At 40.2% G+C, this 14,891-nt stretch overlaps 1 protein-coding gene across 2 annotated transcripts in view; it reads right to left on the minus strand.

Moving 5' to 3' along the window:
- Positions 1 to 2,389: 2,389 nt before the first annotated feature.
- Positions 2,390 to 14,891, minus strand: part of POU6F2 (POU class 6 homeobox 2) — a 314,592-nt gene continuing 302,090 nt past the window's right edge. For both annotated transcript variants that reach the window (XM_083577989.1, XM_083577990.1), the window contains exons 9-10: positions 12,967 to 13,135; positions 2,390 to 8,476 (exon numbers count right to left, since the gene is read on the minus strand). In XM_083577989.1, coding sequence (XP_083434115.1) covers positions 7,972 to 8,476; positions 12,967 to 13,135 — 674 coding nt within the window. In that variant the 3' untranslated portion in view covers positions 2,390 to 7,971. The remainder of the gene's footprint in view (positions 8,477 to 12,966; positions 13,136 to 14,891) is intronic.

Genomic DNA, 14,891 nt, shown 5'->3' on the forward strand with positions numbered 1-14,891 from the left:
AATGAATAAGTGGGTCAGCCATCAATTCAGGAATGGATTTCAGACTAAACTCAACTGACCAGATATGAAAAGGTCATTTCTCTCTTTCTTCTGCTGAGTGTTTTCTTGTACACTGTTGGCATTCATGTGCACGTGTGTGTGCGCATGCCCGAGCGCAATTTATAAGGAAATGTTGAATCTTCTCACTGCAAGTTACTTACAGCCATAAAGATTTTGAGAACAGGAAGTCGGTGAAACAGGTAGTGAAATATCTATTCACAGAACTTTACAGGAAGTGGCTTAGTTTGATTAGAGTGGCTTTTGAATACTCTAGCTAGCAAGGGTGGCAATTTGAAGAACATATGGGGAGGCAGGTAAGCTCCACCCCACATAATTGATCACAAGGCGAGGCACACACACACCATTTGAATGACAATGCCCATCAGCTTGTGGGGGGTCCCCTTCAAATATTTTATGCGGGGGCCAAAGGGACCCTGGCCCCTCGGAGCTGGCTAGACTCCAAAGTACCATGAACCTCCTTCCATGAGCCCAGGAAGCTTCTAGACCAGAGACGGACAACCTGTGGCCCTCTAGATCGGGCATAGCCAAACTCGGCCCTCCAGATGTTTTGGGACTACAACTCCCTTCATCCCTGACCACTGGTCCTGTTAGCTAGGGATGATGTAGTCCCAAAACATCTGGAGGGCCGAGTTTGCCTATGCCTGCTCTAGAGGTTGTTGGAATCGTAAAATTATACAGTTGGATCATCTAGTCCAACCCTGCAGTGCAGCGATCTTTTGCCCAATGTGGGGCTGAGACCCATGATCCTGAGATTAAGAGGATTAATCTGAACTATCCCCAGATCTTATCAGCTCCAGCCAGCATGTTCAACAGTCAGGGAGGATGGGGATTTTCAATGGCGCTGCTGTGAAGGGGAAAGAGTTAAATTCCCCTCCCCCAACTGCACAGTCCCAATCCTGATCCCATTGCAGTGCCTGTTAATGCAAAAACAAGATGAATGCGCAGATCATCTAACTTGGCCTTTGGATAAGCTTTAGCAAATGACTAATGCTTATCTGACGGCCAAATTTATGATATCAGTTATTAAAATGTTTATGAATTTGCATTTTGTATTCATTGTGTAAAATGATTATTCTAATTAGGTCCATATCTATCTAAGTAAAACAGGTATCAGAATCCATGTGATTGATTATGAATTCATATAATCATATACCAACAGAAAGACGTGTATGAGGAAACAACATCCTTTATGTTTTATACATCAAAAGGTGAATCAAAATGTGCATTAAATTGTGCTCTGTACATTTCAAGACATAGTATCTAAAACCATTCTATGGAAATATATCGGTGCTCATACATTGTTTTTCCCCCCTCTTTTAAAATACAAATTGAACTTAATTTTTCCACAGTGCATGCTGAATTTGCTCTTTCAGATCGTGTAGGATTCATTCTTCTGTCTTAGTTATTGTGAGGTATACTGAGTTGCACCCAGAAAAGGGTGTGGGAAATTTTCCTGATGAGCGATTCTGAGAGACTTTTCGTATGCGATAGAAACCCTCTTTCTGACCATTTTGATGTATGATATTTTTTTTTTGCAAAAGGTTTGAGATTAAACCACAGATTGACTGCATTACTAATGCTTTCTCTTTCCTTGAACATGAATCCACTGTGTTATTTTTGTCTATTATTTGCTTTTAGCAGATATTAAACTACATAATTCTTCTATTTTTTAGAAAACTTTATCATTAAAAATATTTTGCACTGTATAATCACACAAATGTAGCATTTAAAAAAGATTGAGTTGGGAATTTCTTTTGTTCTGTGTTTCCTGTTTAAGTAAGTCAATAAATGTTTTAAGACATCTATGTGAAGTAAATTCTAGACAGGAATTTGTGCTGTGCAGAGAGATTTTTTTAGTCAGGGAGTTTTTTAACTGGCCCTGGGCTGTGAACCAGCTTCTGTAACTTTAGAGAGGACAAGGCCTGGGGTATGATGTCAACTCTCCCACTGTCTGTGGTCAAACAGGTTTGAAGGTTTTTATAGAGCTTCAAAAACCTGCAAAATCTGTTTGACTGGAGAAAATAATGGGACTAGATAGATCTATATGTGTGTGCATAGATTATGAGCAACAATGGCTCTTTTATATAATGTTTTTTCTTAAACACTGTATATCTGCAATCCGGGTGTGGAAACCAGCTTTCAGTTCCGTACAAAATTTTAAGTTTTTTTTTTTTGGTATTGAATTGATGTAAAATAACATGAAGTTTGATCTGATGAATAATACATGAGACGTTGGGACAAGCCCAGGATGGCAGCTTATTTTTCATGTCAAACAATTCTTTATTTTTTATGGTACAAATTAAAAGTGACAGATCTGAAGCTGTTAAGAAATACACAAAGTGCAGCTTTACTGACCATACAGATATTGCTCTAGTTTAAGTACAGTTTTTGTCAGTTTTTAATTTTTTTTTTTAATGTTAAGCAACCTGTGCAGATAATTCAGCTTTGGTTTCAAAGTCAGAACAGTAAGGAACTTGAAATAACCAGTTTGGCTTCTTGGTCACAAGTCCTCCACATCGATTCCTTTGATTTTTTTTTCTTTTTAAAAAAGAAAAAGAAATGAAGAACACAACACAGTCCATGTCATTCTCTGCCACCTTTCCTGCTGCGAGTGCCATGCATGGAAAAGCAGGTCTCTTTTGTAGTGCCTCATAAGTGACCCTGGTGACCATCCTGTAGATTAAGAGTGCAAGACGTTAAGCCCCGCTGCTGCACAGCCTCCATTCCCTTCCATGGAGCACATGCTGGAGCCATGCTTCTGCTCCAGTGGAATGAATGGAGGACGTGCAAGAACAGAACTTATGAACTGCACCCGACAGCACATAGGACCAAAATATATATTTATATATATAAAATTAAAATTTTAAAAAAGAACCACTTTCTCAACAATAAATAAACAAATGTGCCCCACATAATCTCAAGTCGGAAACAAGCAAACTACATGACAAAAAGCTCAGTACAAAATATTACTGAAACAGTTTTTTTTTTTTACAGTCAAACATTTACATGGAAATTAATTTCCTTTATTTTTTATTTTTTTAAATTCCTTAATTCAGTGTTGCTCATGAGCTGGGTACAAGTAGAGTGCTGAGGTAAAACACTGATGAACAGTTTCTTTCTGTATTCTTTTTCTTTTCTTTTCTTAAAATAGTAACAGTTTAGTATTGCAAGATTGTCAGCAACATTTAGCCATATCTATACAATGTGCATATACCTACAAACATTGAGCTTTGGTCCAGCATTGAGAAGACGAGCAAAGGCATTATACATATTTCTTTTTGGTTATAGCTTGAGTACTTTGACACGCCTCTACTTGTTCCTTCTTAGCTCCTTTTTGCTTTCTTGGTCTGTTTACTTCTTCGTTTGCGTGATTAGAACATAAACTGAAAACTTCGGAATGGACTTGGTCTCTTTTTCTGATCTGTACACTCCAAGCCTCAACATTTCTGGCATCAAATCTGTTTCACACACCAAATTAACGTCTTTGTGACTGAGATAATGTAGTGGTTTGTAGCAGGGAGCTGTTCCAGCGAGTGACTGTGTCCCATCCTTAGCAAAAAATAATAATTTTTTTTAGGGCAGCAAACCTTAGGCTTTAGTGGGAAAAGATGCATCCAGAAATAAAGAACAAAAACCAGCTCAGTAACTCCTGCTAATTCCCTACGCAAAACTTACTTCTCTCCTCAGGAAAGGTAAACCTGACATGCCTTGGACGCACTACTACTAATACATCGTATTACGAGAAGCAGCCCAGCAGCCATGAGCAGGAGTTGGCAGCTTCTGTTTTCATTGTCGATGGATTGCAGATTGCCTTGCCATTTGATCCCAGACATGCTGCAGTTAATCCGAATGGAAACAAGCCTACTTCAAACCACAATTTATGAATTTGGCTTGTTTTCACTAACCACAGTTAAGAAGAACCACAGTTTAGGATTTGGATGACAAACTAGACTGCAGTAATTCCAAAACAAAAGTGGAAGCTTCTTGTCTCCTCCTGGACACACTTGAGGAAGTGTGTGTGAGTGTGTGTGTGTGTGTGTGTGAGAGAGAGAGAGAGAGAGAGAGAGAGAGAGAGGTTTGCCAGCTTTGAGAGAGATTAGAATCATTACAGTAATAGAAAACCATGGTTTAGCATTACATCTTAATGAAGCCGTTATCTCCAGTAAGAAATGGGCTTGTTTTTTCCTCCACTATTTGCTAGTGTGCTATATTTTCGTCACCGCCCAAAGGTGGCTTCGTATATAATTGCTGTGTATATAATTTGAGCAGGATCTCATGAGCTGCTCATGGAAAAGCTTTCTTCCTGCAGCTCCTCAAGCGCCCTGGAAACCACTCTTGAGGGTTTGGGGGATGTTTCCAAAGCAGCATAAGGGACTGTGGTTAAAGGGGAAGTTGACAGAACCCTAGTACATGTATGGGAATGTTCTAGGTGTGTGTACAGGGCTCTTTGGAGCCCAGAACAGATTTACAAATAGAAATAATAAATATTGTTTGGGGAGAAGAAAAAAATCTCCCTATACCTGCAGCCTTTATGAATTACATATACACATAAAGAATTTGTTCAGGCACTCCGTTATGCCTCCGAGTGAAAAAACTGATTGTTAAAAACGAGCCTAACACTTTCCCTTGTAAAAATAAGTGATAAGAACCAGAAAAAACTATTAAAAAGAGAACATTATGACATGTTAATGGTTCCATGAGTACAAAGATGAAAATCAAAAAACTTGTTTCATGGTGGCAATTTATTTCATTTATATTATCACCGTCCTAACTTACACAATTTCAGTGTGAAGTTTAGAAAGGAAATAGTTTCTGTCTAACTGTTGCTGTGATGGTTTTAAGTGTTTTATACAGTCTTTGGTTAATGTTGCTTCCTGGAAATTTCATTCCCCCCCCCCCCCGTTCCATTGCAGACTTTTTAACTGTTCCATGGAGAATCTGACATCTAAGTTTTTAAGCAGCAAATGGCTAGTATATTTTTGCTTCCAGGACCAAGGCTCTGGTTTTGATGATATTTGAGAATGGAAAAAGGAATGACTGTGGGAGATGGGCAGAGTGCTAGGAGATGGGCTTTCAAAGTTCTAGAAGCTCTTGACAGTTCTCTAGATAATTTGTGGCTGGTCTCCTGATACTCCTGACAGTTTTAATTTCAAGTTCATCATAACTAGGGTGCAGATGGCAAGCTTTGTTGTTGTTGTTTTAAATTAAGCTGCTGTTGTTAAAACTGAATTTTGGCAGTTATTGATTATCAGGGCCAGATGATGGATGTGAACATCTGTACTAAAATCCAGACTTGACATGGGACTTTTTCCAACCCATGGCCAATCCAGAAATTTAATCATTCTTACCTACTGCAGTAGGATTTAAATTCATGATTTCGATTTCGAAGAGGCACACCCTTTGCTGTAGAGCAAGTTCAGACCTCAGTCTATAAGGCTCACAGTTGAACTATAGGTGTACATAGGCAGGAGAAATAGACAGTCCTATGATCACATTGCTAACATGAGCAGAAATCTACTCTCTGCCAAAAACAAACAAACAAACAAAATAAAAACCTAAAACACACAGGCTTTGTGAATGTTTTGTACATGCCCTTCCTGAATTACCATTTCTTGCCTCTGACATGTTCAGAGCTTGGAATTAGAGTCCTCTTTGCTTTATTAATTACATCTAACCTCAGTATACATTATTTTTTCTGTCTGCACACTGTTAATTTCTTCTGTAAGAAGAGTATGCTTACATAGTTTTCATAAGGGCTTTAGTCAACTATTTCTAATTTGGAGGGCAAATGTTCATTCAGATCATATGACCACTTTTTCCAAGGCAAGGAAATATTTTGTGATGTGCTCATAGCGGCCTTCTTATGAATGCAGCCAGCATTTGCTTGGCCACTGACCATTTTCCTGGCATGGGGTGCTTGGAAACACAAACCACCAGATAATTTTGCTGTGCAAGCTCAATTGAAATGAAGCATGGATTATGCCCCTGGTGACAATCTGAAAACTGAGGACTGGATCCAAAGCCCGTTGAAAGAGGCGAAACTGCCTATGTTGCATCCAGTCTGCTTTAGACCAGCCATTTAACCATCTCCTCTTACTTTCCAGTGAGAGAGGGAAGAACCTGTAAGGGAGGTGGGACCTTTAAGGCTACAGATTCTGTGGATGATTTGACTCTCAGTCACACGTGATGAGTTGTGTCGATAAAGATGAGTAAGTTCAGATTTACACCATGGTGAGGTGGAGAAGTATTGTACAATGAAATGACAGATTCTAATGCATTTTGAGAAGCCTGGAGCAGGATGTAACACCGATTTCTATCTAGGACCCTGAATCCAAATATTATGGGGATGTTGGGATAAAGATATGAACTTTGCTGCTCTGGCTTGATGTACCCTTTTGACTGAATGGCCATGAAGTTTTGGATGACAGCCAAGATACGTGCCAGTGATTTCTGCTTCTGGGTCCCAGTTCAAAAATTAGGTAACAAGTCATATTAAGTAATTCAGTCAAATCTGGCATTCACATAATCCCTTCTGTGTCTGTGCACAGTTCTGAAAGTAGCACTTGCCAGAGGGGGGGAGAACAGAATAACAGAATAATAGAATTGTAGAGTTGGAAGAGACTTTGAGGGTCATCTAGTCCAATCCCCTGCAGTGCAGGAATAAACAAACAAACAAACAAACAAACAAACAAACAAACAAACAGTGAAAGTGGAAACAGTAAAACGAAAGTTAGAGATGCAGCAGTTTGAGGGGGAAATCCTTGTTATGTTCTTACATTTGCCATCAGCTTGCTTTTCAATAGAATCCCAAGAAAGTTCTTTGGCTATCAGACTTTGGAGAGAAATTGCTTCATATAGATAGAACCATAAACAATGATGCAGTATATTGGACCACGTGTGCATTTTATATTTATATTACAAAAGTAGCTTTGGTAACCTCTCCCAGTTCGTGGCCAAAGGACAGCGTAAGTGGCAAGTTATATACTGTAAGTGAAAGTTCAAGTTGCTCAATATGTCCTTATAATGTCATCATTACACTGCATAATTTTAAAAGTCCACGTCTTCACACAAGAAATTTAAATGGTGTTGGGATGGAGAAGGCAGCCGAAACAAAGTGTCAACCAAATTTGAATCAAAACTGCAAATAAATAAGATCTTCGGTTAAAAAAATAAAGTAAGCAAACCCCACCGTTTAGAGAAACAGTCATTTTGGCACACAAACATTTGGAGATCACAAAACTGTGTATGCCAAACAAGAGGGTTGAGAATCGTAGCTCAAACCAAGTGTAGCATACTCATGTGCTGAACATGTGAGAGAGGATGCAGGGGGAAAAGAGAGTCCTGTATTATTATTTTCCTCTTTTTGCAAAGTACAAATGTAAAAATTCATAACACAATGTAGCGCTCATAAAAGAGTAGACTAACAATCTAGTTTTCAATGCCATGTTTCTGACTTTGGTTAATAGTTTTCATAGTGAAGAAGCACTTGATACCTGAAAGGCTACAATCACTCCTCCAGGTGGCAGGCTTGTACTCTCTCTCCTTTAAAAACAGTTAAAGGTTTGCTGTTGTAGTTGGGTTCTTTTTCCATAAAACATGTTCACATTTTCATAATATACAGGAAAAAGTAAGCAGTTATTTGGTTTACTTTAAAGTCCATTTAAAAAAAACACTGGCTTATTTTGGAACTAGTTCTACCACATACACACACACTAAGTGCTGTGTAATTTTTTTGTATTTTTTTCTGTTTGTTTTTATCTAGGAAAACCCACAGACATTTATAAATTGTTCTGTCCATCTTGTAGCTTTCTGAGTCTTTTACTTACAAAGATGGTGAAAGAGCATCTTTACAGAGTTCAAATGTTTAAAGTTTTGTTTGTTCGTGTGTGTTCTTCCTTTAAATCTATCAGTTTAAGAGTTTTCTTCCAGAGAGTCTGTTAAGGGCTCCATTGGGGCTGCCGTCGCAGGCTCGTGCTGTTTTAGGCGTTTAATTGTGTTCTTCAGCGCTTGCCTCTTGTTGCAGAACCAGACTCTAACTACTTCCCGGTCATAGTTCAGCTTCTCTGCAATTTCCGTCATTTCCTGCCCAGAGGGATGCGTGTTCTTCTCAAAATGGGCATTCAAGATCTCAAGAGCCTGCGGCGTGAATGAGGTCCGCCTCTTGCGCTTTTTGGATGGTTCACTTCCAATAAATTCAGTGAGATTCTGCATGCCTGCCCGATGGCGGGCCTCAGCCTCAGCCATCCATCGTTCAAGAACCGGCTTTATCTTCTGGGCACTTTTAGGGGTGATGTCCAGCTTTTCAAACCTGGCAGGATACAAAAGGCCAGGGTTCAGTTTGGCTGTCAGACTGCTAGCTATAGTGTTCTCTTGGGCTTCCTGTGGTAGGAAAAAGTGGCTTCTCAGGATGGTGTGTCTGAGGGGAAAATTGAGAAAGAAGAGTCTTACACTGATGCTCTGCCAGCTGGGACTTCCTGCCTACCTGCCTAATCGACTGGCAGAGGATATTTACAATGGATTATGAAAACTATCAGTTCTACAAATATATAGATATCTATTTAAACAAACAAAAACAATCACAGTGACAAACTGCTGTCAGAATGCTACTTCATATACCCAGTTGCTGTGTTCCAGAGATCCATGTACATTCAGTGGCTCACGTGGATCTGTGGTACACATTGGAAGATACTGATCACATGCATTAAGTCTTAATGGTTAAAGAAGGTGCATACAGATCGAGGGCCTTCATTTAAGTGGATAGAACTCTGTGCATGCTCTGAGTTCTCACTTCTGTTACTACTGTCGAAGGCACATATTTCAGATTTCAAAGCTTGCTCCCCCCCCCTCAAAATCCTATATACAATATTCAAGCTTAACACAAAAGCTAAAAAACAGGAAATGACATCAGTGGCATTTTGTTTCATTTTTACTTCTGCTGGGATCTTGTTCCCTTCCTGTAGCATATTGCTCAAATGCTGCTGTTTTAATTTCACAAAGTGCCTGTTAGCCTCTGAATTTCAGGTTTCCTTTTCCTTTTCATTTTTAAGCAATTTTCACTGTATGCAAGTTAACACCGTGTCCCTTCTCTGGGTAGGAAAAGAATTCCCAAAGCTGTTGCTGTCTTCAGTTCTAACAGCTGGACACATTATAATTACCTTCAATACCTCCACAAGTAGTTGCACTAAAAGAAACTCATGCCTTCCAGATGAAACCCAGCATAATAGTGGACTAATATACTGTGGTCTCAAGCTGGGTTTATTGTGGGATGTCTGCACACTGTGCCGAATGATATCATTTCCTGTAAATGAGGTCCTCTATGTATCATTTTGCCATCAAAAGTCCTTTGCTAGACCAGATTTTACAAATCTTCCACGCCATCAGGAAAAAGAAAACTATACTGAGGACTTTAGTCTTTGTCAAGCATGACCAGTTCAAGTCCTGCATCACCGGTTGACTTAACAAATGACTCTTTTTGTAGTTTTATAAATTACATTCATTCATTTTGCAGTGTCGAATTAATATTCCCAATATAGGTCTCAGAATGTAATACTTTTGCAGTGCCATTGCCCTTGAAAGAATGTGCTCCATTTATAACGGACTTGGTGTGGTTGACTTCTGGCCCTCCAAATACTGCTGGACTACAAGTCCCATCACCCCTGACTATTGGCCATTCTGGCTGGGGCTGATGGGAGTTGGAACCCTTTAACATCTGCAGGAGACCAGGGCCGTAGCTAGAGGGTGGTGAGGTGGGCCCCTGCCAGGGGCGCAGATGATTAGAGGGTGCAAAAAGGCTAAAAATATGTCCATAAATATAAATGTTGATTATTGCCTCATAAGAAATGGTTTTAAATAGAGGGTGAATTGAATGGGTGGAGGTGGGGGGAGGTTGGATGAGAGGCGGAGGGAAGAGCTAATTTGTCCGTGGCTAGGGGGTGCAAACTGGACAGTTCTGCCAGGGGGACAAGATAACCTAGCTACGGCTCTGGAGGAGACACAGGTTCCCCATCCCTGATGTACATGCTTGCGATGGACATATACATGTTCATGTTGAACAGTACATAAAAACCATTTCCCTTAAATGTTAATTACAAGAGCTGGATGAACAAGCCCTTTGAAATCCCATTGCAGTCAAAGGGATCTTAATGCATATATTTTTTTTTTAATTTACTAAAGGAAGATTGGCTAACATGTTGGGTTTGACTGGATTGAAATTCCTGCAGTCAGCAGGCTAGCATTGGGCGAGCCACCACCTCCTAAACCAAACTTACAAGGCTGCTGCTAAGACAAAATGAGATGACTCTATGTACGCACCCTGAGGTCCTGGGAGCAACTGTGGGGTAACTAAATTGTGAATCACAGCTCAAGACCCAAGGAACTCTGGGTTTGTTCGAGAAACGTATGTCTACAGATTTCTCTCCCATTTTCTTGAGGTATGTCTGCGAATTGTCCTGCCTATTCAGCTATTTAGCACTGTCACATTAGCATTTAATAGAAAACTCTAGTGATTCGCATTGTCCCCCTGTATACATAGCAAATTTGAATTTGGACAAAGTTGAGTAATTCATCAGGAAAACGTTTCTGGATAACGTTGTGTTCAGTACAAAAGGAGTGGAATATATAATATATATCAGTTAAACTGAATCGCAATGCCAAAGCCACCAGTGGCCTTAAATATTTCAACTACCTGGACAAATTATCGGAATATCGTTCCCATTTCCCAGTTAGATTACAATGCTCACGAGACTGAGAATTCCATCATCATCCATCCTACATAGGCCATGAATTGATGATCTTCTACCTCCATGTTCACCAAGATTGTCAAACAGTTGCTCTCTGCCATGCTCCCATGCTCATAATATCTATCTGTGCCTAACCCCTGACCTGAAGCCTACTGGACTCTTTGCACAACCCATCATAATGCTGTCCTTTGCTTGACCCATTTTCCATCAAGTTTGTCATCTTTCTTCCTGTTGCCTAAGTGGCAGCATCTCGTGTACTGTAGGTGGCAGTGCTGCAAAATTGCTGGCCCCTGTGAAGGGCTGGCCTGGACAGCTGTTGGTGATTGCTTAATTATGGGATCGATCCTGGCATAATTTTGTCCATTTACCTTTTTTTGCATATATAGTGCAAAATTTATCAGGCAGTAGCTACCATGTTACTAAGCTGTTGCCAATTTTGTGGCATGGTAAAGCACTGCAATGTTTTATTTAGTCATGTAAGCTATCTGTAGGTTAAAAAAAAAGATACGTTTTGGTCATTTCCTCTACATATCTGCAACAATATGTGACTGCAGGTCTCTTAAACATGGAATTAAATCCAGTCATATTTTTTGTTCAAGGAATTTCATATATTATAATTCCAAGCATTCAGATCTGTGTTGAAATCCAGCATCATTGAAATCTTCCAAGGGATTTGCCATGGACTTCAAAGGGATATGCGAAGCATCCCATGTAGTTAGCAGCTGTGCATTAGACAAAACAAAAAACTGGGATGATTAAGCCAAGCACATGCAAATCCAGCTGGGTGGATTTATAGTACCATGTCACAGTGCAATGCAAAAATATAAAATAGCAGTTGCCTTAAAAGCAACATCAACCGTCTTTTTGTTTAGATTTCTTCTACCAATTGACCACTGAGATGAAATAAAGTTAAAGTTAAATAACAGGGAGTGGGGAGGAAAGCCATTTTCATAACAATTGTGTGCCTTGTTCGTGTTGGTGCTTCAGTATGTGATGTTTGGAATAACGATATACAAGTCTTGAAACAAATTTCCCAGCAGTGGTATCCTTGTATAGAGTGAATAAAGGTTATTTTCTACAGGGAGGTATCTTATAAGAAAAAACAGTAGGGGACACCATAGAAGTGAGAGGATCCTATGGAGCTTTTTGTATTTAACAACAATCAATGGGTTTTATGGAAAATCATTGAGCAAAATGTGAGCTGCAAGCTCACTACCCCATACTGATGTTATTTATAACCTTAGTCTTAAACTGCAGGAAAAGTACATTTCCGTACTATGGGGAATACATTAAAAGTATAAAGAGCAGATAAAAAGACAGAGCATTTCATGGATCACCAAGAACAAAATCCACTTAAATGAGCTTAGAGTTGGTTTCTTGGCTTTCAGTGATGGAGGAGGACCATGAGGCATTGCCCAAGAGGAAAAAGCTGTTACCTAAGTGTGTTTGTTACCTCATGCATAAACATGGGATTAGTGTAACACACACACACATGAAGACATAGGGACTTTGCTCTGAAGACCTTTAACTCTGTCAAGACTGCTTTTGGTTTCATTATTTTGTCACTCTCCGGGCATTACTCTTTCCCCGACTTGAATCCCTGCTTTTTTGAAACACTGGAGAGTGATATATGATTAATCCCAGAAAGTCTGAAAAAAGCCATTATGGCTTTATATAGATTCCCTGCACTCTCCTCTGTATCATTCGGGAAAATCATCATTAACATCTTAGATGTGAAGTGCGAGCTATGGTACTACAGGCTTAAACCTGGCAGGGAAGCATCCATGAAATATTTGTTCAGTAACCCCATCTGTAGAAAATGGCACAGTTTGAAGAGGGTCAGCTGGTGCTTATGCAGTAGCGGCAGCAGCAGCAGGGTCTCCCGTTCCACTACTGAATTATGTCTCAAGGCCAGGAACATATTTATTGTTTCCTACTTGTTACAAAAGTAAAGGGTGGGGGGAAGGAGATGAAAGTTATTTTAAGGACGTGTGCTGAAATATATCTACTCCATCACAAGAGCATCCACTTCTCTCTCTACGTCTTCCGTACAAAGGAGCTCTTTTCCATGGACATGTGATTAAAGCAATAAAGGCGGCAGAAGAAGCAATAATAAGCCGTGAGAGAGGGGCCTGGAGAAATGAGCATTTGCTGTGTATCTTGTTACCTGCAGATGGCAGACTGGCTGTAGGCTGGACCTTCTGTGGCACTTAGAGCTTGACCAACTTGCGTCTGGGTGAGACCAAGTGACAGGCGTCGGATTTTAAAAGCTTTGGCAAATTCTCGGATTTCCTCAAGGTTCACCCCATCCACCTCGCTGGAGGCTGTCTGGGGATCTGTTGAAATACAAGAAAAGGGTTTGAATTCTTCATTGCATATAAAATGGAATTAGCGTAACCTCCGTTATTGGCATGGCTTTGGGAAGCAAACAAAAAGATAGAGCAAAGGCACTGGATGCCTCCCTGTTGCCAACTTAGGGTGAAAGAGGTTGCGGTGGAAAGCATTAAAAACAATGCCTGCTGACCAGATATTTCATAGTGCTTGTATGGGAGACAGTTGGGGGCCTTGCCCAGTCAGCCCCTGAATCATTCTCAAAGAGTTCATCCAGTAAAACTAGTTCCTAGTAGGTTTGGGGAATAACTAAAGAGAGAACCGATTTTGGGAAATGTGTTAACTTAGTAAAAAGGCAATGGATATTTTGTTCTATTTTGTCTAAAAAAACTGCATCACAAAAAATATCTTCAAGGTGTTTGGGTCATTTAACTAGACAGTGCTCGTACACTGGACCCTTTGCAAGATTTTTGTTCCGCATCACCCCAAACAGTGGCCCGTTAGGGTGATGCAAGCACAACCTTAAAATAGTAACACTGACACCTGCTTTATTTTTTCATCGGACCCTCAGAAGATAATGCTCATAATGCTGCAAGAATAAATTGGTCTTCTGCCTCCGTCGCAATGTACTGACACAGCTTTTGTCCCTGAAAGGGCACATAATAAAAGCTATCTAGCAGAGGAAGGCTCCTTTGGTGCTGGAAATGCGGTCAATTTAGGACTTATCAAGGGAAATGACACAACAGTTGGAGGTAGTACCCCCCAACCCCCCCCCCTCCTCAGCAACTGATCCCTTGCTAAATGAAAGCATTCCCGAAGCCGGTGGAGACAGCATGGGACTTGGATAGTGGAATATTTCAAAGCGTTGTTCACTCCTGTGTATAGTGAAGCCATTCCCATGGCACAATGTCTCTATCATTTATCACCTCATTCCTGAGATGTTCCAATGTGAAATATTTTTGCCACAACAATCAATTCATTTCTCTAAATGCAAGTCATCAGTGGTCCAGACTTGGCTACAATTCAGTGTGCAGACCAACGTTTTATGCTCACAACTTTTCTCAGTCTTATTGTAGAACTGCTGCAGGAAAATTGCTATTTATCAGGCTGATGTTCAAAATTCTACTGACTAGAATTCCTTACAAATTCTCCTAACCCATCATAGAGTTTTTGTATCAAATTCTTAGTCTAGATTGACTAGGATGGAGTGAACATTCTGAAAACGGGCAGAGGCTGCCCAGCTTAATGCTGTATTGTTTTTAATTAATGCTGTATTGTTTTTAACACTCGATTGGAAGCCACCCAGAGTGGCTGGGGAAACTCAGCCAGATGGGCGGGGTATAAATAATAAAATTATTATTATTATTATTATTATTATTATTATTATTATTATTATTTATGGCATCTGGTTAAATTGTATTTCAAGTATCATCTATTTGCACTGCTAATTGTTATGTGATGAGGTGCTAGAGTTTTGTGGGTGCAAGGCACCCATGATTCCTGGGTTCAGCAAAAGTTGGAATTAATCAAGGTTTGATTAAACTGTGCCAAATGCTGTTGGATGCGGCTTATGCTAACGAGCCAGACCAGCCTGTCAGGGCTAGCTGAGTGTAAGCCATTAAGAAACAGAGACCCGTGAAGGCTCATCAAGGAAACCATCAAGAGAGAGCAAGGACTGCCAGGCGAGGAAGACAGGGGACCCTCCTCCAGCTGTGTGTTGGTGGGCAGAGACCAAAGGGGTTTTAGGAGTTCAGGAAGGGT

Source organism: Podarcis filfolensis (genome assembly GCF_964270895.1).
Source record: "Podarcis filfolensis genome assembly, chromosome: 12".
NCBI classification, from domain to species: Eukaryota; Metazoa; Chordata; class Lepidosauria; order Squamata; family Lacertidae; genus Podarcis; species Podarcis filfolensis.